Source organism: Rhipicephalus sanguineus, chromosome 10 (assembly GCF_013339695.2).
Source record: "Rhipicephalus sanguineus isolate Rsan-2018 chromosome 10, BIME_Rsan_1.4, whole genome shotgun sequence".
NCBI lineage: Eukaryota > Metazoa > Arthropoda > Arachnida > Ixodida > Ixodidae > Rhipicephalus > Rhipicephalus sanguineus.
The window spans coordinates 55,814,102-55,836,304 of record NC_051185.1 but is presented as its reverse complement, the minus strand read 5'-3'; the positions used below and the strand labels follow the sequence as shown (position 1 = coordinate 55,836,304).

Genomic DNA, 22,203 nt, shown 5'->3' with positions numbered 1-22,203 from the left:
GCCGCGCCTGAGAGGACTCTGTCCTCTCATTGCTATTGACGTGTCCCTATGCTAAGCACTTGCACCTTTCCAGGTTTCACGTTAGCGGAGCTTGGTTTTTTTTTTATTTATTCAGTTATGTCTTTATTCCCCGGGCGTTCTAGCTAATGCATTGTTTCATACCACACACCACAACTCTGACACACCACTGCTCCCAAAGTATAGCGCAGTTGAAATTTGAGCTTGTTGGTACATTATCGTCGAAGGAAACCTCAGTGTTTGGACAAGGACGCAATACACGGGTTTCTGCTTCTTGTGTCCTTGTTCAACCAGCGCTATTTTCTTCAGCCCAAGGTAGCGCTAGGGTTTTAAACAGCAGAGCTGTTTACGCAGGCCCGGCGGCGTTCGCAGAAACTGCGCCTTTCGTCGCCGAGCGACGACTTCACCATGCGTCGCCTAGCAACGCGTTGGAGGAATGAAAGGAGGAGAGGTGGGGAGGAGAAACAAATAAAACAAAATACGATATTTCTCGGCGAGACGGGATTCAAACCCGGGTACACACGTACGGTCCGAAGGCGAACGTCGTAGCCACTCGGCTATCCAGGCACGCTAGCAAACCTTCCATTTATGGGAACCATATGAGTGAGGTGAGAGAACGAGAAAAAGATAAACAAAAAAGAGAAAGAAAGAAGTAGAGAGAAGAGAAATAGATAGTAAGAACAGAAAGAGAGCGAAAGAAGACATAGCATAATCATTTATACTATATAGTATGACAAGGAAGTGGGAAAGTGAAGTGACGGAAAGTAGCAGCTAGGGGAGAGGGTAAATATTAGCATAGCCGTGTATACTACAGTATAACAAGGGAGAGGGAAACGGAAGTGAGGGTGAGGAGGAGGGAATGGAGGAGTGGAAGGCCACTAGCTCCGCTGTTTCCTCAGTCTTCGCACCACTAGCTCGTAGCTGCCCCAATTTGGCGGCGCAGCTGTACTTGGTCGAGCCTTTCATGTCCGGGACCCGTGGTAACGCTTGCGGGCATCATAAACGGGTATGCGCCACACACATTGAGTAAATCCCATTACTTACCACTAGTCCATTAAAAATTAAGGCAACAGTTAGCCTAACAAACGGGTATGTGCCACAGAAATCTGTGCGCCCTGTCCGAAAACTATCGTCATCATAAACGCGCATGTGCCACAGAAATTGGGTAAATCTCCCTGCGCACAACTTCCATTAAAAAGGAAGAAGGCAACAGTTAGCCCAACAGATGGCGTGCGCGTTACCACAGTCACACCACTGTCACGTGATACTTTGGGGTTATAAAAGGTGGTGGCTGTACTACCACCTCAAAGCTTAACAAAGGGTGTTTAATGAAGATCAGTGATACAACATATCGGAGCATCTTAAGCGAAGGCTTCTTTGTAAACCTGTGTATAAGAGTTGTATGGTCAAGATACAATAAAACTACACCAACACCTCAAAGCTTAACAAAGAGTGTTTAATAAAGAGCAGTGATAGAACATACCTAAAAGACTTGCGAAACATAGAAATGCGTTAGCCTGACGAAGGGAAGGCCACCAGCTTCGCTGTTTCATCGGTGTCCGCGAAGCGTCGAATTTTTTTGTAGACACGGACGGACGGCGCAAAATCAAGGAGGTGTGCCATTTAGAACTCCGCTGTACAAACCTCACTTTTTATGCGAACGCACAAATGCGTTATTGAACGCCACTGAGCGGTCCTTCGAGATTTGGGGCGTCCAGCGCGACGAAAAACCGAGGAAGTAGCATTGACCACCAAGGTCGGTTGGCGAGCCCATTAAGCAGGCACAGTAAAGATGAGATAGAGAGATCGGGACCGCGGTCAACGCTTCCTAGATAACAAGCCTGTGCACTCTGCCTTGACGCATCATTCTGCTTGGTTCGAAATTTGCATTTCCAAGCCCAGCGTGAAGAAAGCGATGATGTCAGAATTTCAGTCCAATAAGTATATACGACATCATAAAGCCAAGTGCATAGGCTTGCTATCCTTGGGGCCGCCGGTTTCTGAGCGTGGAGAGCTCGATACCGCGAACCTTTTCCTTTCGAATTTATTCTGTTCTTTATACCGTAAAATGCCGAGCAAGCGCCCCCTCCCGAGCAAGCGCCCCCCTCCCTTTTTCGGGAGATCTGAAATGAGCGCCAATGACCGAGCAAGCCCCCCCCCCCCCCGCCTCCTCCTCCGCGGCCACTTTTTTTCAAGACGAGCATCGCTTGTTTAAAAAGAGCCACAAGAATGAGAACACTGAATGCGTATCTAATGTTTTTTTTTTTATGAAATTCCGTTGTCATGTGGCTGGTGGTACATTGGTCAAACCGGTCGCTGCTTTAATGGTTTGACAGTGAGGAGGCGGAATAAAAACTGTAAATAAATAACGAATTTCATTAGAAACGTGGACGGGCATTTTTTTTTTATTTTTAGTGGCTCTCCTGCCGCCATATTGAATTTCGGTCCGGGACCGAGCAAGCGCCCCCCTCCTTATCTGGTTGGATTATCCTTCACCGCATAGGCGGAGAGTTTTCATCTTACTGGAGGGGGCGGGGGCCCGACTTGCTCTGCCACATTTGTCTCTCCCCATATATATACAGGGTGTTTCAAGAAATGTGTTCAACCTTCTCAAAAAATCAGGAAAATCCGATATTTTCTCGGGGCTTTCAGAACTGCTTTTTCTGTAGCGGCAGGAATCTTAAGGTAGTTAAGGACATCATTTAGGACAGTAATTAAGAAAGTTACATTATTCAACTTTTTAATTAGTGGAGTTAGGTGATTGTGTCAAATGGGAGAATTGAAGTTCTTCATGCGAGGAACCCATCCGAGCTTTGAGGTTTCGAAAAAGCGTCCTCTAGTAATTGTTGTGGCGTAATGAAATTCAACGAAATGCAACGGCTTTCAACAGCGAAAGCCATCGAATTCGGTTGAATTTCATTACTTCGTAATTGTTACTAGAGGCCGCTTTTTCGAAATCTCAATGTTGGGATGGGTTTCTGGCACGAAGAACTTCAATTCCCCAATTTGACACAGTCACCTAACTCCACTAATTAAAAAGTTAATTAATTTAACTTTCTTAATTACTGTCTCAATTCATGTCTCTGACCATCTAATGATGCCTAGCGCTACAGAAAATGTCATTCACTCATTTTGGACGTCTCAGAATAATATGGCAGTTGCGTTCTTCCATGTTTCTGCTTAGGTTTCGCCATTGAATTTGGTTGAATTTCATTACTTCGTAATTATTACTAGAGGCCGCTTTTTCGAAATCTCAAAGTTGAGTTGGGTTTCTGGCATGAAGAACTTCAATTCTCCCACTTAACACAACCACCTAACTCCACTAATGAAAAAGTTAGTTAATTTAACTTTTTTAATTACAGTCCCACATAATTTCTTTAACCATCTTAAAATCCCTGCCACTACAGAAAAACCAATTCTGAAGGCAGCAATCAAATATCGCATTTTCCAGATTTTTTTAGAAGGTTGGACACATATATCTTGAAACACCCTGTGTATGTATGTATATATATATATATATATATATATATATATATATATATATATATATATATATATATATATATATATATATATATATATAGAGAGAGAGAGAGAGAGAGAGAGAGAGAGAGAGGAAGTCCAATTTCCAAATTGAAGAATTTAATATAAATTTAGTCTCTTAGGGGCGGACACCGCGATATCATTATGAAAGTGGGAGACTCCAGATTTTTTTTTTCAATTTACACAAAGACATCGATCCACCTCGTAGCTCTTGGCTACTCGTTGACTGCATCGCATAAAATCGGTTCCCACAATGCGTGGGATCTGCCGAATTTTTTTGTATTAACAGGCTTTACTTTGTTAAAACATGCACCAGAGAGGAGAGAGAGGGCTAACGCTGGCACGGGAAGCTGTAATTATGCCAGTGAATTCAGTTCAAGGTGGCCGAAAATAATTCTCAGACGGTAGCAAATACCATTTGCTGCCACTACACTTTGTGCGAAGCTGCGGCTACGAATCTTTCCGCCAAACGTTGCTTTCTGGACGAATACTTGAGTTGCTCATTGGTGACCGAACTTGTAGTCAAACCCTTTACTGATAAATTAAAAAATGCGTACCATTTTCTCTTGGCACTTTTATAGGCAGGCATGTCAAAGGCTACCAATTTGTAGACAAGCAAGAAATTACCCGTGTTTTATTAGCGAGTAGGCCTGTGCGAAAGCATTCACTGACAATGTGTCGGGATAGCTTTGTACTCTCAGTAGCATTTTTTTTTTGTTCTCAAAACCATTCTCTACGGGGTTCAAGACATTTGGAGCGCAGCTCTTCCGTTCCTGCGTTGAGCGGCGCGGCCGTTGGCGTCCAAAGAGAGCGTACGCGGAGTCTGTCGGTATCACGAGCCACTGGCCTCTAACCTCGCTTTCTACCCCCGTCACGCGCGCTGGCCCCTCGGTCGGAGCTCGTGCGCATGCAGAGTTGGCACGTGCACTGCGGCTGGCTTCGCTTGTCGTAACTGGGCTGTCAGCGTTTCGCTTGGTTCACAACGCCTGCAATGCACAGAGTTGTGCGCGTAGCACTCGAACGCTGGCAGTTTCTGTGGTAATATGTAACGAATGTTATACAACTGCGGATAGTCAAAACTTCAAACACAGCTGGCGTTGCCCAAACACGAAGCTGCGCTCAGCGAATTAGGCAGTATCGTAATCGTCGGTGAATTCTTTTAACTTGTCATAGCTTAAGTCGTCGCTTCAGTTGTTCATCAACACAACATATTCTGCACGTACAAAGTCGTTTGAGGGGCATTTTACACCGAATGTTTGACTTGTCACTGGGCCATAAGCCGAACTTTAAAAGCCTGAAATGAAGAAGAAGCGGGCATAAACAGCCCCCTGTGAAATAGCTGCCAGAAAGGACGGCCAACAGTCTCAAAGGACGGGGACCTAAGCCAAGCTCTTCAAAATGTCCTGGGCCGGTCCTGGGCCCCATGGGCGCATGCTCGGCATTTTACGGTATATTAATTTTATTTATAGAACTCCCCAACCCCCTCCAAAATTTTCAGTTTTTATGTGCATAAGGTTTTGAACTTGAGCCTAAGTCGTGGTACGGCTTCGTAAATACAATTACGCGTTATGCGTAGTGTTCTTATGCGCTATGTTCTTTGGGATACGGGGGGACAAGCAGGAATTATGGGGTGGGGGCGCTCTTAATCCACGCACATGTATAGAGAGGGTTTGGATCCTTTCCAAAGTAATATCCTATAGCTATGCCCTTTTACACATTTAAAGTTGAGGGGTATCGAAAGAGCCGCTCTCGGAACAAGCGCACACCGTATAATGTAACGAACGCGTGTGCATTTATGAACTGAATTTACACGAGCCCGCAAGCCGAATATCAGGAATAGCTGGTAGTAACGTGCCAAACAATCCAATATAATGCCAATAAAACACGCAGACAACATAACACACACACAAACAGCATAACACATACAATGTCACCGACATTCGACTATGGCCGCTAGACGTTAGTTTCACTTGTTTCTAATAATCGCTTATACCCCGCGCCCGTGTTGTTAAAGGCGCTACATGTTTCCTCTAGCCACCATAGCCGCGCCAGGCCACAAAAGAGGGAAACTTTTCCTCATGCGCCGCATAACCTCGCTCCCGCCAGGTGGCGCCACTGGCGCCAACTCTCGCTCGGCGGCGTTTAGGCTAACTACGACGCGCGGGCGCCATGAGGCGAAAACTATTTTAACGCGGTAGCGTTAGAGAGCTCGTGTCGCAGAAATTCCGCTGTCGGCGTCGGCACCGTTGGTTGTGAGCGAAAAATCATCCGTGAGCGAAAAATCGAGAAAGTAGCAAATAAAATAAACGATAAAAATCTTCGGTCCCAGTGAGGATCGAACCCGGGCCGTTCGCGTGGCAAGCAGTTGTCTTACCACAAAGCCACGATGTTGCTTGCAGCTGCTTCGGACAAAAACACTACATAAATGTCATGTAGTGAAAGGAGTCTCGACGCATTTTGTTCGGCAGGTGTCACGACGAAAACGAGCCCATACGGTAGGCGCATTCGCGAGGCCATCAAACTGCGTCGAAAAACGCCGGGATAGTGCAGCTATCGCCGCTAAATACACACACGAACTTTCAAACAGCTCTAAAAATGGACAACTATGTCCATCTAGAGGAAAACATATCAAGCCAACGCAGCAAACGCTAGATAATGTGCTGCCATCTGTGAGGCATTGTGAGAAATATGTCTCGCCTTTTCATGGCTTCCGAGAGGGCCGGCGCGCGGCGTATATCTTGGAGGCCATGCGACTCTTGCTTTAGATCGAAAGCCTGTAAAATTCGCGCGCGTGCGTGCGTGTGTGTGTAACAATACACATTAATAAGTATGCACTTAGTGGTTGAAGTGCGCACTAGGGGCCGGATTTCGCTATCGCGTTCAACTCTTAAAGGCGAAGCTTAAGGGTCCCCCAATTTTTAAATGCGGTGATAGCACACGCACAAAGTAATTCAATGACGGTTCTCTAATGTGCTTCTTTTGAAGTGGTCCTCCTGGCCACATATCGAGGGAGTCCCCGTTAATTTCGTACATTTCCTTGGCGAAATGTTATCCACCTCCCAGTGCGTTCTGATATAGTGATGACGCACACTTGTATTCGAGGTCGTTCACACTTGGCAAAAGCACCTTATTAAAGTTCAGTGCGACACATATTGAACTCCGGCAACATTTTTCTTTCTTACTTTTACGTGGTGTCCTTCTGACGCACTGCACACGTATCTATCGTCACGAACGCTCGAATACTAATGAGGCATATATTCCTACCCCGGAAGTACGCACATGCTACTTGAGCAAAGAAACAGCACCCATCGCACCTGTTATAAAAACAAAACAATGAAAAAGACTACAGGACCAGGATGCTCCTAATCTAACCCCAGGCTTCTCGACGCATTATCATCGCACCCGTCATCGAACTATAGCAGCGAGGGCCTAGGGGTAAGTTCAGTACTGCATGCTGATCAGTTTTGCATTTAGCACTTCGTTCCACGTAAAAATTACTAAAAGAAAGGGAACCTCTAGAGTCTAGTACAATTTATAAGAGTATATATACCCTCCATCGCGGACCGATCCAGAGGGAGAGCCTTGATCTCCTGACATAACCTCCCTCCCTTGAATTTTTGAATGTATAAGCTGAGTGTATGTGTTGACGCCCTAGCCTCAGCTTTACGTATCATGATATTTCCCATAATCTGATCACCCCCCCCCCCCCGCACACGCACGCACACACAGGCGAGCGCAGTGTTCGCCATTAGGGGGGGGGGGGGGTTCAAGTCTCACCCCTGCCCTCCGTTATGTGGGTTGAGGAGGCGCCTGAGCGATTACTACTTTAACGTGTACAAGAATCACAACTCTACTGTATCCCCCAGGAGTGATAATAATTGAGGTCACATCAGTGTTCTGGACATCGTCAAATTCGCCACCTTTTTCGTGCTGGTTGGTTCGCAGGGATGCTACAGCTGCCTCTTAAATTTGGCGGAAATTGCCGGAATAATTCGTTAATATGGCGGAATTCGTCAGCGAAATTCTTTTGTTTCTTCTTCTTCTGTCTGCACTGTAGGGAGCCAACTATAGAGTATAATGCGCACAACCTTCGTACGTATGCCTCTGTATAAAGCGCTGTATCGTTGTAAGTAACGGCAGCGCCATGGCTACTTGGTGACGTCACAAAGAATGAGTCACGTTAGGTGGCGGACGGATGCCAGTGGGGTCCTGGACTTGGGGCCCCATCCAACATGCTCCCGAGTCCCCCTTTTTCTAGCCCTTCTATTAACATAACGTTTTGTTCTTTCTTGTAGAGAACGTAATGTGGCACAGTTCCAGCACCGCTAGATATATCTCGTCAAAGCAGGGGTCCGCCCAACTTATCAACGGGCCCGTGAGAGGTTGTTGATAAGACTAGCATATAATCGAGCAGCTAGCTAGATAATCGCGACAAAACAGCAGCATTGTCACTGCTTCTTTCCATTCCTGGTTGCCCACACTTCGCGGGAAAGAGCGAGGGTTCCTTATTGCACGGGGTATTTCTGATCCGGCTGCAATTTCACATATACATCTTTCGCTTTTTTCTCCGTTCTTTTTTTTTTCGTTTTTCGACCGCTTCGAATAGCACGTCTGAAAAGCTCTACAACGCGAGCCTTGGAGGAAAGAAATACGCCCATCCGGCAGTCACTCTCGCGACAGATTATTTCATTCGGCGCACTTTGACCTGAAATTATCTCAGCGGCCTGAGAGGCTGCTCATTGAAGACAATACCTTCCTGCAACACCCCCCTCCCCCTTCCCCTCACACTCTTGAACAGTATACGGCCACTATTGCTGACTGAATTCAACTACCGTATTCACGCGCATACAATCGACACTGTCTGATGTGTTGGCTGCAGATGGCTAAATTATTGCTAATTTGGCTAGTAGTGTTCGCTAATATTGCCTAAATCTTGGATATTTGTTGGTTAAAGTTGGCCATCCGCTCTTTCAAAAGCAAAATTGTCATCATTTAATGTCAGTCCATTGTTCAGGTCGTCTTTTGATTTCCTTTGTCTTATCGAATTCAGCGTGCCTGCGATTTATTTAATTTTTTAATTCCCGAGAGGCACGAGCGCGCGCTCACTTGTTGATTGGGCCCATTACGTCAAACGCCCGCCACATTCCACGCGAATGCCCTCACTTTGCCCTTTCCACCGGCCGCTGTTTTTACCCTCCTCTCCCGCGCGCGAGAGAGGTGCTGCCCCGCCGCTCTACCTAGCGAGGTGTGGTCGTTTTCCTTGGTGTGTGCGACGACAGCCGTCAAACTCCCAACCGTGTACATATTTTCTTCCCCTAACGTAAGTAGCGTCTCTGACAACGCTCCGCAGTGACAATGCCGCCGAATTAACGCCGGCTTTTCGATCCAGTGCTCGGCGTAGCTTAGCTGTCTCGAGCGAACGCCGCTGGAATCTCGAGCACCCCATTGCATGGCCGATTGTGAGCTTAGGCCTAGCGCTCCCCCGAGTACCGGCTTTCGTTCGGCCCATTCGATTGAACCTCCGTTGCCCGTCCGTAAGCGCGAATACTCGCTGTTCTGCTTTGGTTCGCGCTCGGACGCGCAGTTTGTGGATTCCCGGCCTCAGCTGCTATGCCTACTTTGTCTTTCGAACCGCGGACGTAGCTGAAAGTAAACAAAATGCGCTGCCCGTTTTCCCGTTCTCTGCTCGATTTTTCGTGCACAGGTCCGGACTTGCGCTCGCTCACTAGTTTTTTCTTGCCCAGTGAATCCGCGTTGCACTTCGATGCGGCAACGGAGAGGGTCCGATGCACTTGTTTCGCGTTTCGAGATAACGTGTCGTCCGCACGTTTAGCTGACCTTGTCAGTGGGATTGAGGTATGCCCGAAAGGAATGATTTCCGAAAGGACCGACAACGGTCCTCTCGTAGTAACGCCCGAAATAGCTTACGCATCGCGAGCGTTAAATTTTGACGAAAATCGCCACCTTTGGACGTTCCTCGCCGATTTTCTGTTCGTATCCGGTAAAAGCGGGCAGTTTTTGAGGAGGAGGAAAAGAAAAGAACGCGAGGAGGCGCCTAGAATGGGTGCAGTTGCGTGTTAGTCATGGCGAATTCCGCTTCGTTGTCGGAAGTTGGGTGACTGCTACGCGCTTGCTACGACGCCCTGCTTGCTGGCCGATAAACGTCACCGTGTCTTTAAGTTTTTGTTCCTCACTCCGCCACTTTGATTCGTTTGCAGAAAGACCACAGATGGCGGCGATCCGAAAGAAACTCGTGATAGTCGGAGACGGCGCGTGCGGTAAGACCTGTCTGCTGATCGTCTTCAGCAAGGATCAGTTCCCCGAGGTCTACGTGCCCACTGTCTTCGAAAACTATGTCGCCGACATCGAAGTCGACGGGAAGCAGGTGAGTTGACACGTTCCCTAACAGGGTGATTTATGACTTCGTTACGATAATCTGGGCGGCGGTCGCGAGCGTGGAGCCGCCTCACCGGACGCTAGCGTAATCACTTACGTGCGCTGTTCGCAACTACTTCACGAGGGAGTCTTCGATTGCATTGTTCCTCGTACCTGCTGGCATCTTTGCACATTTTGCTTACGCGAACGCGTTTTACGGATTTCATACTGCGTTACGGAATTACAAACACAGCGAGTTTTGTGAGTGTGTGTTGCTACTTGTTTTGTATGGGCACAGCACGCAATTATTCAGTGTGCGATGGCTGTACTTCTAAAGCTGGGCATTAAAAAAAAAATTGAATTTCAAGCACGGCATTTCCTGTGCGGCAGTTTGACTACTAGGCCCACGCTGGTTAGCTCATGTTAATCAGTGTTGATCTTTTCAGTGAATGAAGGCACGCTTGTATAAGACTACGACAACAGCATCACTTTTGACTAGTGCTGTCAAAAGTCTACGTAGTTAGACAGATCAGATAACGTCAGGTCATCGGTTATTCTACTAGTCTCAGTGTCTGCTGTATTGTATTGGCTTTGATGGGGCAAAGAGTTCTGCTCTGGACTACTCTGTACAGTTTTCAGAGCCATACTCACTTGATCCCTGCCCTAGAATTGTGTAGGACGTGTATTGCTGAACACCGATAGTCTGCCGGCAGAAGAGACACTGAAGTACAGTCGGAATCGCACTTGTCTAGAGCGGTCGAGCGCGTGGCTGTGGACGCTGGCACTGTCCGCAGCTGCTACCTTGTGCAAGCTACAAGCTTCCGTTCATGCTTTAATTACAGCAGAAGGGCCCAGCATGCGGTACGGCTATGTTTGGTATCGTTACAGCGTCATTCTCTGCATATTTTTGCAAAAAACTGCGGCTGAAGCAGCCGACTGGCCGCTCCAGACAAGTCTGATTCCGACTGTACAACACTCGGCAACAGCTTAGAAATGCAATCACAAATGTACAGTCGTGCTCAATATGACTTGCAACATGGGAGCGCATGGCCTCACGTGTTCATATATTGCCCATAGCATCAACTTGCTCTTATTTTCGCAACTGAATGATTTTAGAAACCTCTCCAAGTGAGAGAACGGCATTTAGTTGTTGAAATAATGGCTATTCGAAGCTGCACGCAGTGTTTGAGCTCATGAGGCCACGTGCTCCCATGTTGCAAGTCATATTGAGTGCCACTGTACCACCATTTGTGATTGAGAATTTGAGATGGGGGGAGAATTTATATAAACAGCACCATTTCTGTCGTGTGAAGGATGTCAGAGTCGAGACTAATTTCAACTTGTTTGAAAGTGCGGAGGTGGGGAAAGCAGTGTGATTTTGTGGATGGAGCATTTAGTGATTTCTTAGTGTAACTGTTACTGGCTGTATTGATCCTTCATTCATTATTTTGTTTATTCTATTCCTTTGAATTTCGGGCAGAACTTTTGGAGCCTGTTGTCTTACTAATTCGCAGATTTAAGCTTGGAGCTGTTCATGTGGGACTTTATACCAACCTATAAAGATAGAATAATCTGCTTAGTTAGTTGCTTCAGTGACTAACTATTTAGATTAAAAAGTAAGTCAGGTTGCCGAGCCTTGTTGCAGTCAGTCCGGAAGCCTTACTACATGCAGGATTGCCTTGGTGCCTTGCCTATAGAAATGACAGTGAATGGCAACACACCATTGAACAGGCACTTTAATTGGCACACTTATTTTGATGAGGTAATTAGTTGTATACTATTTGCAAGAAAACGCTGCTACAAACGTTTTGTACGGTTTCCACTGATGGAACAAGCCATTTTTTGTCCACTTAATTTCACTTTACATCACAATTGGTACACCACACAACAATTAATGTGCCCTATGCTGTCCCTGGCCTAATTGTCTATTCGATTCGTTTGGTTATGTATATCATCCAGATAGTGATACATACAGCTATTTGATTTGCGACTTGCCATTCCACTTTGCCTCATTTCTTTGTTGCCTGGATATGAATGCATGACTAAATCTTGGTATGTAGGAAGGAAACAGTTTGCAGGGAGCATAGCGCAAGGCGATAGACAGAAAAGTAGTGCGTCAGGCACACACACACCAAGCTTTGCTTGCACCCATCTTCCTGATAGGGCAATGGCTCCTCTAATTTTTATTTTATTTTCAATTGCTTTAGTGCCCTCAAAAATGCCTCGTCATTGGGCTATGGAAGCCTTTGGAAACTCTCTTCGGAAATTCTTAGTTATGCTGTCAATGAAAACTGCTAGCGTCATTTCTAGTGGGAGACTAAACAGTGCAACTCCTGATGCGGACATACGGTAGAAAAGTAGGCGAATGCAACACATGCATCTGTACCAACTTACCCAAATGTTTGCTCTTAGAATGAGAATCTGTTTACTGTGGTGATTAACAAGATTACCAGATGTTCAGGAGACATACGAGTCTCCTTTTGCCTTGCCTCGTGGACATATTTCATGTTATGTAACTATGTCCGAAATAAAAATTGAAATTGAAATTAAAAAATTGAAATTAATATGCAGAAGGAGCTGCTGAAGTCACTTGACTGCAGTGGGACCTCCTTTACAAGCTGTACCTGAAAAAGAAATAGGTTACATCAGCGTACAGTAAAACCCCAAGCAAGCCCCCCCCCCCCCCCCGCCCCCCGCCGCCACGGTTAAGGGGAGACCCTGCTTCTGAAACATGTTTCTTGTTTTTGAGCGTATCATTATGAAACTTTCACAGCTTATGTATTTTTATGTGCTGATTTCAAACATGCAATTATTGTTCTAATACAATAAGTAGTTTTGAAACTATTAAATAGTTTTCATATTGTTAGGAGCAGGCTTTATTTCTAAACTGTGAGAGTTATCAAGCAAATCAGCCTATCACAATAACCTGGAATCAATGCTGTATGCAATAAGACAAGAATGGATGTTCTAGGCCCATTTGAACAAAAGTTATGGTATGTTGAACATTCCCAGCTTGATCCCAGTTTGACCGAGCTTGACATCGCTGACTTGTTAAGTGTTCAACGTACTATAACTTTTGTTAAATTGGGCCTAGAACATCCATTCTTGTTTTATTGCAAACAGTATTCATTCCAGCTTATTGTGATATGCTGATTTGCTTTATAACTCTTACAATTTATAAATAAATCTTGCTCCCAACAGTACACATAAAATATTTGATATTTTGAAAATAGCATAGTGTACTAGAAAAATAATTGCATATTTGAAATCAGGACATAAAAATACATAAGCTGCGAAAGTTTCATAAAAATGTACTCAAAAACAAAGAAATATGTCTCCTAAGCAGGGTCCCCCCTTAAAGATAATCGGACAAGATTAGGAGGGAGGGCTGAGGTGCTTGATTGTTCACAGTTCAAAATTCAAGATGGTGGTGGAAGAGCCGCGCATACTTCCAGTGGCATGTTTTTGAATAGGCATGTATTCACTGTCATTAATAGCCCTCGTCAAGCGAGTAAAAACATTGAATGAAGCAGTGAAAACAGCGGGAGGGGAAGGGGGGGGGGGCACTTGCTCAGTCATTGGCGGATGTTTCAAATCTCCAGAAAAAGGGAGGGGGGCCACTTACTCGAGTAGGGGCGCTCACTCGGGATTTTACGGTACGTGCACTAAACATTAGCCATTTTCCAGCGTTAACTATAATTAAGGTATAGAAAGTGCACAAATAATAGTCGCACAGGATGCATTGTGGGAGAGTGAAGTTATGCGTTACTAATACGAGTGTCGCTTCTTCTTTTTTCGTTCAGGTTGAGCTGGCCTTATGGGACACAGCGGGGCAGGAGGACTACGACCGGTTGCGGCCCCTGTCGTATCCGGACACAGATGTAATCCTCATGTGCTTCAGCATTGACTCCCCGGATTCCCTCGAGAACATCCCGGAGAAGTGGACGCCCGAGGTGCGCCACTTCTGCCCCAACGTGCCCATCATCCTCGTGGGGAACAAAAAGGTGCGTCCCTACACTGTAGTGCTGTACACTTCAGCGTTTTTTCCTCATGGAGCTAGTACAAGACTAGAGGAAAAGCTCCCCATAGGGCCCATGCATTAGAATCTCTGACCACAAGGGGGCTATTTTGTAAGTGGTCCGTTCTATCTGGCCGCACGCGATTGGTGGAGGCTAGTTTGACGGTCAAGACGTGAGAATAGGCAAGAATGGTCATAGAACGGTCTCCGGCTCCGTTCTATCAATGGAACTGATACAAAACGGTCTCCGGACGACTTGGATTGGATCAAAATTCGATTCTCCACCCCCAGCGCTTACGTTTCGATCCAATCCAAGTCCTCCGGAGACCGTTTTGTATCCGTTGTATCGATAGAAGGGAGCCGGAGACCGTTCTATGACGGTTCTTGCCTATTCTCATGTCTTGACCGTCATACGAGCCTCCACCAATTGCATGCGGCCCGATAGAACAGACGGCCTCCATTCTGTGATAGAACGCTTACAAAATAGCCCCCAAGGGCACCCTCATTGCCGCCATTACCCTACCGTGCGAGCGTTACCAGCCCCTGAAACGCATGCTAGACTTTTGGTGGTGGTTTTCAGTTTTCATTGCAGTTAATGAGAGTAACATCACATAAATTAAGAGTTGTAAGCACGTGTCAATAGCAAGTGCAGATGACGACCATGTTCACACAATCACCATGTGATTTCATTGGCTTGCTCAAATGTGCTAACTGAGCCCGTGTAGCAATGGCAAACAGTGTTCGCGTTAACTGTGGGTAACCGTTAACTGCGGAAGCATAACTGCAGGTAACGCCGTCCATGTGACTGGCATTAGATTGCCAACATAGGTGGCTGCACTTTGGCCCCAAGTTATTCATTCCTTTAGCGTGCAGCGATACATTAGAAAGCCATGTCAGATGCCTTTCATTTTCTTGCACCCCCTCTGGCTTATCATTCCACATCTCTTGGGTGCAGTGACCTTTTAGCACTGCAGTATGCTAGTTTACGGGTTCAGCCCAAGTTACGCCTGGTGTCCAAGTTAAATCCGAGCGATAAGACTCGCCAAACATTTCGTTGGAGTAGACACGACTGGCTCAGCTGTCTGCACCCTTCCACGCAGGACCTGCGCAATGACCCGCACACGCTGCGGGAGCTTGCGAAGATGAAACAGAAGCCCGTGGCGCCGGAGGAAGGGCGCACCATGGCGGAGAAGATCAACGCCTACGGCTACCTGGAGTGCTCTGCCAAGACCAAGGACGGTGTGCGCGAGGTGTTTGAGACTGCAACGAGGGCCGCCCTGCAGGTGGGTGTTCTGCCTTTGCTCCTGCTTCACCTGTCGTGGTGCTCTAGTGGTTATGGTGCTAGACTGCTGACCCGAAGGTCGAGTGATTGAATCCCCGGGCCACGGCGGCCGCATTTCGATGGAGGCAAAATGCTAGATGCCCGTGTACTGTGCAGTGTCAGTGCATGTTATAGAACACCAGGTTGTCGAAATTTCTGGAGCCCTCCACTATGGCGTGCCTCATAAACATATTGTGGTTTTGCATGTGAACCCCAGATATTATTATTATTATTATTATTATTATTATTATTATTATTATTATTATTATTATTATTATTATTATTATTACTGTATTGGAACTCACTGGCCCTTGCGCCATAAAACACCGCAGACAGTTGAACCTCATTGAACCACAAGACAGCATCTGACACGAAAATAACTTCCTTATAAAAGTTTGCTATGAATGTGTGCACTTAAAGCTGTAGTAATGGCAAGGCTATTTGTTTGCTTTTATAGCTCGTTAGGTCCATATTCATTATACAGAGAACTACATAACGATCAAGGTGCCTGTGCACCAGCAACGTAGACCAGGCTGGTTTGTGTCCCGGCTTGTTTTGCGACTGTAACATGCATTGCAAATCTTTCGCACATCATCGGCACATTGTGTGTCACACTACTGAAACATAGGCTAGGTGGTTGTGCTTCATAAGTGAACGGCAGCGCACCCGTGCACAAAAAAAAGACTGCAAATACACAGTGCTGTGTATTTATGGTCCTCCTCTTCTTACTCTGTGTATGGGTGCGCTACCGTTTGATCATAAAAAACATTGCGTATTGTTAGCATGTTACTTCGGCTCACGCCATGCCTCCACCGTCTTTTCTCTCTCCCTCGCAGGTCAAGAGGCCGAAGAAGACAAAGTGCGTTCTGCTCTAGAGTTAAAACCTTTTTCCCGTTCCCGGTCAGAAGCCTGAAAAAAGGGGGCTGGAGGAGCTTCTCTCGCTGCAGTGTCTTCGCCGCTTTGTTGTGCGTGCCGCCTCCTCCTCTACGTTGAAGAAAACTTCCCCGCACCTTCGTCCTGCTCTGCTTGCACTTCGCGCCGTGCGTCAGGTGCCGCCTCTCTCGTCCACTGTCGTCGTCTTCAACATCCTCGAGTCCCGTCTTCTCCTCTTTGTGCATCGTTGCCTGGCCTCTCGAGCCGGGCTGCGAGGACAGAGATGGCGGAGCACCGGCCCGCCTCCGCGTCTCCGGGCAATGCCGCGCGGAAAAGGCCACGCTGTGGTACTTCCTTGAATGTTCTTCGAGCTGCTGGCATTTCAAGAGGCTTCAAAGAAAGTGCCGGTCACGCTTCGTCGCCTTGTGCATGGAAAAGGACTTTTTTTTTTTCAAGTTTGTGTGACATTGAAGGGCATTTTGGGGCTGTGGGGGACGTGCACGAGTGCTCTTTTTTTCTCTTTAAGATGTTGAGAACCATCCTTCCCTTTTTCCTTTCTTTCTCTGAAACCTTCTACACAGTACATTTGTTGTGCAAGGGTTGGCGCCAAGGTGGGGAGGCCAAAGTGCGTGGGGTGAGCGCCGTTTCGAGTTCTCGACGTGGGGCAAGCGGCGGAAGACCCCCAACTTTCTTTTTACAAGTCACGGTTGGCGTGCGTTCGGAGCAGAACCGCGTTTGCGACACCTGGATCGGGGAGTGTCAATTCGCCGCTGCCTGCGACGCGCGGTTTTTGACGCGGTGTCTCATTGGCGCACTTTCACAGACCGCTGCTAACCACATTCAGTGTTGTGGCTTCCTTCTCGCACGCGACCTGCTGGTACTGTCTGTCAAAGCTTCTCTAGTAGAGTGCTGAGGGTTTGTGGAGGAAGTTTGCGCTCGCCAAAAGCAGGCAGTCTAACCCTAGACCAAGTGCCTGGAAACCTTTTTTTTTTAGACCTTTCTTTCAACCCTCTTTTGTCATGTTCTGGTCAGATGTGCCCTGTTAATACCCCTCGTGGCTGCCGTTGCTAGCAGTGAGCGAACGGAGACGGATAGACAGATGGGGCTGCGGAAAGACTTGACTCTTTGAACATTAGCTGTTGCTTTGAGTCTGTCGTGCGCCTGTGACTGGGACTGAAGTTTTGTGAGCTCTGTATCTGTGTGTGTGTAAGCGGGTTTTCTTATAAAAAGCTTTTTTCTGTTTGATGTACATTTCTTTCTTTTTGTGTTGCTATTTCTGTCTTGCTAGGCCTTTGCTTTGAAGTTCTGCTTCGTTGTGCGATTGGTGGGAGCACGAATAGCTTGTTTTAGAGCTGAAAAATGCAGCACTGATGCAAAACTGCCGGGAACTAGTGTTAACTCTTTTTACTCGTCTCGAAGCTGGAGTTTGTAAAGGTTACTGCACCTTAACCAAAGGATGTTAATTAAACAGCATCGAAATTTGGACTGGGCCCAGGAAAATGCACAAGAACTCGTCTGTCGTTTCGCTTGTTTGGTCTTTTTGTCCGATTCCGTGCTTGTCTTGTATGCCTGCCTATTCTGTGGAGCAGCTATTGTAAACTGGTAAACAAGTTTACAGTACTGGCTCGCTTCACGTGAAATTGTGAGGTTTAGGTTAATCTGGAAGCCACTTAAAAATGATGCTGGAAGGCTGCGCGAATAGAGCGTGGGCCTTGACTGCATTGCATCTGGTAGAAGCGCTTGGTTTTGCAGAGTGCGATTTCGACAAGCGCCCTTGGTCGAGCGTAGGCAATTTTTCATCTGTCTGGCCTTGTTGTGGACTGTGAAGATGAGTGATCGCGATACTTCAACACACTGCAGCATGTCGGGATTGTAATAAAAGAAAAAGAAAGAAATATGTTGAAGTAGCTTCTCATTTTAGGTTTGGTAGTATTCCTCGCGCATTTGTACCCTGCGCAAAACGTGGGGAAAAAATAAAATTTACTTCAGTAGCGGCATTGTTGGTGGCAAGCTCTGCCACTGAAGGCCCGCTGAAACTACATCTATACAAAAAAAAATTGCTTGAACTCCTTAGTTGTCTGTACATGTCGGTGAATTTTGCATTGTCATTGCTACCAAAGACTCTTGGTCATTTTGTCTAAATTTTGAACATGCATTATATTTTGTGCTGGGAGTGCTGACAGTTGAATTAGTTGAATCAATGAGTATAACTGGGCTTTAAATTAAATTTTGAACATGCATTATATTTTGTGCTGGGAGTGCTGACAGTTGAATTAGTTGAATCAATGAGTATAACTGGGCTTTAAATTAAATATAGTATTAATCTTTCTGCCTGGTTGTCAAATTCCTTTGCATAATTTGCTTCCGCAGAAAAAAGAATTTGAGAGACCTCGCAGAGCTTGTGTTGATCGAATTTCCCCATACAATTCAGCATGTGTTGGTAGATTGTTACTAGTTTTCTGTTTGGACGTAAGGTAGCAGCCACGTTCATTTTCTTGGTTTCATATCACATGTAGGGTAGTAGGCGACTTAGTTTATATACTTCACAACTGTCATGAAAGATTGAGGACCAAGTGAAATGTCAACGCACTGTTTAAAAAATTTTATTACATTGCCCCCCACCCCCTAAAACAAGTTGGGACTATAAGCAGCTTGCAAAGCTTTCAAAGGGTGTTAAGTGTGTCTGTGGCCATGTGACTTGATCAGCCTCAATATTGTTTTGTAGGATCATGTTCTAAACAGTGTTGCCAAACACTTTTTCCTACTAGTTCTGTGCACGGGCACAAAGAAACGGTGGGCACATTTTTGAGATGCACTCATGAAAGGCGGAGTGATGGTTGTCTTTACGGTACTATAAACAGTCTTTGTTTTAAAATGTATTTGCCGAGAACGAGAGCTTTATTTTTGTCTTCTTTCCGTGCTGGTGGTCTTCGTGGATGAAGTCGAAAGCGTATATCGCTAATGAAGAGCTTTGAAGAAAAAAAAAACGAATGTGGATTTGCGCGGCTTTTGCGATGCACTGTTGCGTGAATTAGTAACTGCTACGCTGCGTGGCTTTTTTTACCTTTCTTTTTTTCGCGCCTTGCGAGGTCGGTGCCGCCGCTCGTGAGTTAATCATCCTCCAGAGTGTCTTTTATTGTTTTTTTTTCTAGGCATTTCTAACCGGAAACGTGGCAAGGTGCGACGACACCGTCTTAACTAAGAGAAGATGTTCTCATTTTCTCACTTCTCGTATTGTACATATTTAAGGAAAAAAAAAAAGAGCTATGTCCGCGTGTTTTTTTTTTTTGATGTCGCTGTTTTTCAACCTCTCCTGTTTCTGTAACAGTGCCGAGCATTTGTGATGGCGGCGCAATTTTTTATACGGGGAAGCAAGACAGCTTAGTGCATTGTTCTGTCGGTTATATGTGTATGGTAGGCCTCCTGTAACTATTATTATTATTAAAGCATACTTTTGGTGAACAGTGTCTTCCGTTTCCATTCTTGGAAGTGCTTGGTTTTCCCGAGCAATGTAAGAAAATGTCTCATGGTCCCTTATGCGTTCGCGTGAGATGACTCAAAGGCAAAAGCCATCTTGTACTCAGTTGATTGCATTGTTTGTCCTCCTTCCCTGAAGCTACAGGGAAATAAGGTGCCAGTGTCTATGGGAGCAATGCATGGTGCTTCAGCCAGCATGGGAATGATGGGTAGTACATGGATTTGCCTACGCTTCATTCTTTCGGCTCCGTGTGGATTTTTGACTTGCAAAACTTAATTATTAAACAAAGTTTGCTGACCCGAAGGGCGCAAGATAGAAGAAGAAGAACAACTTTATTAATGCGCACAGGTAGTCCTGGTGCAGATGGGTGGAGCCCCTATTCCAGGGCCCCACTGGCTTCTGCGGCTCGCCGGGCCTGGCCGAGGGTTGCCAGCTGGCTTCCCAAGTCCAGATCGGAGAATTCCGGCCACAACAGCTGCATTTCGACAGAGGCGAAATGCTAGAGGCCCAAGATTTAGGTGCACGTTGAAGAACCCTGGGTTGTCGAAATTTCCAGAGCCCTCTACCATGGTGTCCCTCTTAATCCTGTCGTGGGTATGGCATGTGAAACCCCAGCAATTATTTTTAGAAATTTGTACAGCTTGCACCGAGTCGCGCAAGGCTCAGCAGAGCAGAGCTGGTTTGCACTCGGCTGGCCTTGGCTTGACTAGGCACGTGCGTTCACATGCTGATGCTCGAAGTGTTCATGTGATCACATTGCGAATCAAGAGTATTGGCTAGGTATTGATTGGGTTCGATTGGGAATGGCTTGGCAATCACAGCACCAAGTAGCTTAGTTACCTTATTAGGCTATTTAGTATTATTGGCCTAATTTACATATTTGAGGCTTGGTCTCGATTTGCTTGCAGCCCAAGTGAACCCAGGCTTAATTAGATAATTAGCCTAATTAGTACTAACTAGGCTCAGTGTAAGCTTAGGTCGGCTCATCTTGCGGAGCTTGGTATGACTGGGCACACCAGAATCTTAACTCGGTTTAATGAGGCTTTGACTTAATTAGCTCAGTTATACCCTTGTTACACAGGCAAGTTAACCACAGTTACGACCAACCACTGTTAGCCGCGTCGAACCATGGTTAGCACCAACCACGGTTCGCCAATGTTACACGGCGCACAAGCGTCCTCGGTTAAAGCGGACTTGCTTTGCATGAATGGCTCTGCGTCTGCCGACAGTCCAGCGTTCAACTCTGTTGTTATTGCCGCATCCACTTTCGCATTCCTTGAGGTGCTCCGTAGATGATGCAAATTGTTTTCCCGAAGCCTAATCAGGCTTTTCAAGGTTCGTGCAGGCCAATTCGTTCGTTTTTCACGAACGCTCGCCGGCGTGCACACGTCCTCCATGGAGGCTGCCATTTTCTCATTTAACCGCCAAACCGAGGTCGCCGAGCTCGGTTTGGTACAACCGCGGTTTCCCATGCCGTGTAACATAAGCGAACCGTGGTTATGCGTAACCGCGGATACACTAACCGAGGTTTAGGCTGTCTGTGTAACAAGGGTATTAGCTAATGAGGCATCACCATGCTCAAGTAAGCTTAATTACGCTTTGCTATGATTAACTGGTGTTAACTAACTAATCACAGCTACGCTAAAATTGTCTTGACACGGCCGCCGGCAGGATGATACTTTGTCTACGTTGCGAACTGGACAAACAGTGGACAATGCAGCTCTGCTGTTTTCATCAGTCCCACTTGACCACCTTGACCCTTTTAGGCTCACCAATTGAAATCGGCGCACGAAATTCACAATGAGCCATTCTTTTATCCGAAACAAAGGGCTGAACAACAATAAAAGAGAAGTGCGCTTGAAAGCCGTAAGCATGAAGACTAGGAAAATCATTGTACTATCCATCATTTCATGGTGGCTGAATGATCACAGCGCCACAGTTCCCTCTAGTGAATGTAGGAAACTATCAGCCCAGCTTGAGCTGGAGTCCGACATTGTGTGTAATCTAAATTTGTGCTAAGATAGGGTAAGGCATGCAAACACATACATAAGAGAAGAGAACAAGATGGCACAACACCATTCGTGTTGTCTTGCTCACATCTTCGTTTATGACTTGAACATACCAACTAGCTCAGGTGAATGTTGTGTTAGTCTGCTTTTATTTGCATTTAAGTTTCTTTTTTTACATTTAAGATCTTGCAACCAAATAGTGAAAACATCCTTATGCTTGCTGATCAAATTTCAACATTCCATTTGGGTAGTATCGAAATTGGAGTGCTCACGCCCTCGCTACGCAATGTGTGAGGAGGGCTGAGGTACGCAAGGGGTTTGATTTATTTTATTTGCAAGGGTATGATGAATGGGCCAATGAGAGCAGTGAAAGGTTGTTATTGTAGAGATAGGTAAAAGGAAATGAAAATGGGCGAACAAGTTTGTCACAAGTTGAAAACAAACCCCATATCCTTGCCATTACAATGCTAAGCTGAAAGAAAATGAATGTACACAGGTAATTTTGTGTAAGATATGTAACAATAAAGTCCCAAGTATAGCATCGTTAGCCCCTAAAGGTGATTCTGAC

General features: G+C 46.1%; 1 protein-coding gene across 2 annotated transcripts in view; it reads left to right on the top strand.

Moving 5' to 3' along the window:
• Positions 1–19,610, top strand: part of LOC119371888 (ras-like GTP-binding protein Rho1) — a 31,447-nt gene extending 11,837 nt beyond the window's left edge. The window contains exons 1-5 of one of the 2 annotated variants that reach the window (XM_037642342.2): positions 8,739–8,881; positions 9,780–9,946; positions 13,740–13,940; positions 15,055–15,237; positions 16,112–19,610. In XM_037642342.2, the coding sequence (XP_037498270.1) occupies positions 9,791–9,946; positions 13,740–13,940; positions 15,055–15,237; positions 16,112–16,150 (579 nt within the window). In that variant the 5' untranslated portion in view covers positions 8,739–8,881; positions 9,780–9,790 and the 3' untranslated portion in view covers positions 16,151–19,610. Of the gene's footprint in view, positions 1–8,738; positions 8,882–9,779; positions 9,947–13,739; positions 13,941–15,054; positions 15,238–16,111 lie in introns of those variants that run through there. The other variant, XM_049419781.1, reaches the window with a different exon arrangement.
• Positions 19,611–22,203: the final 2,593 nt, after the last annotated feature.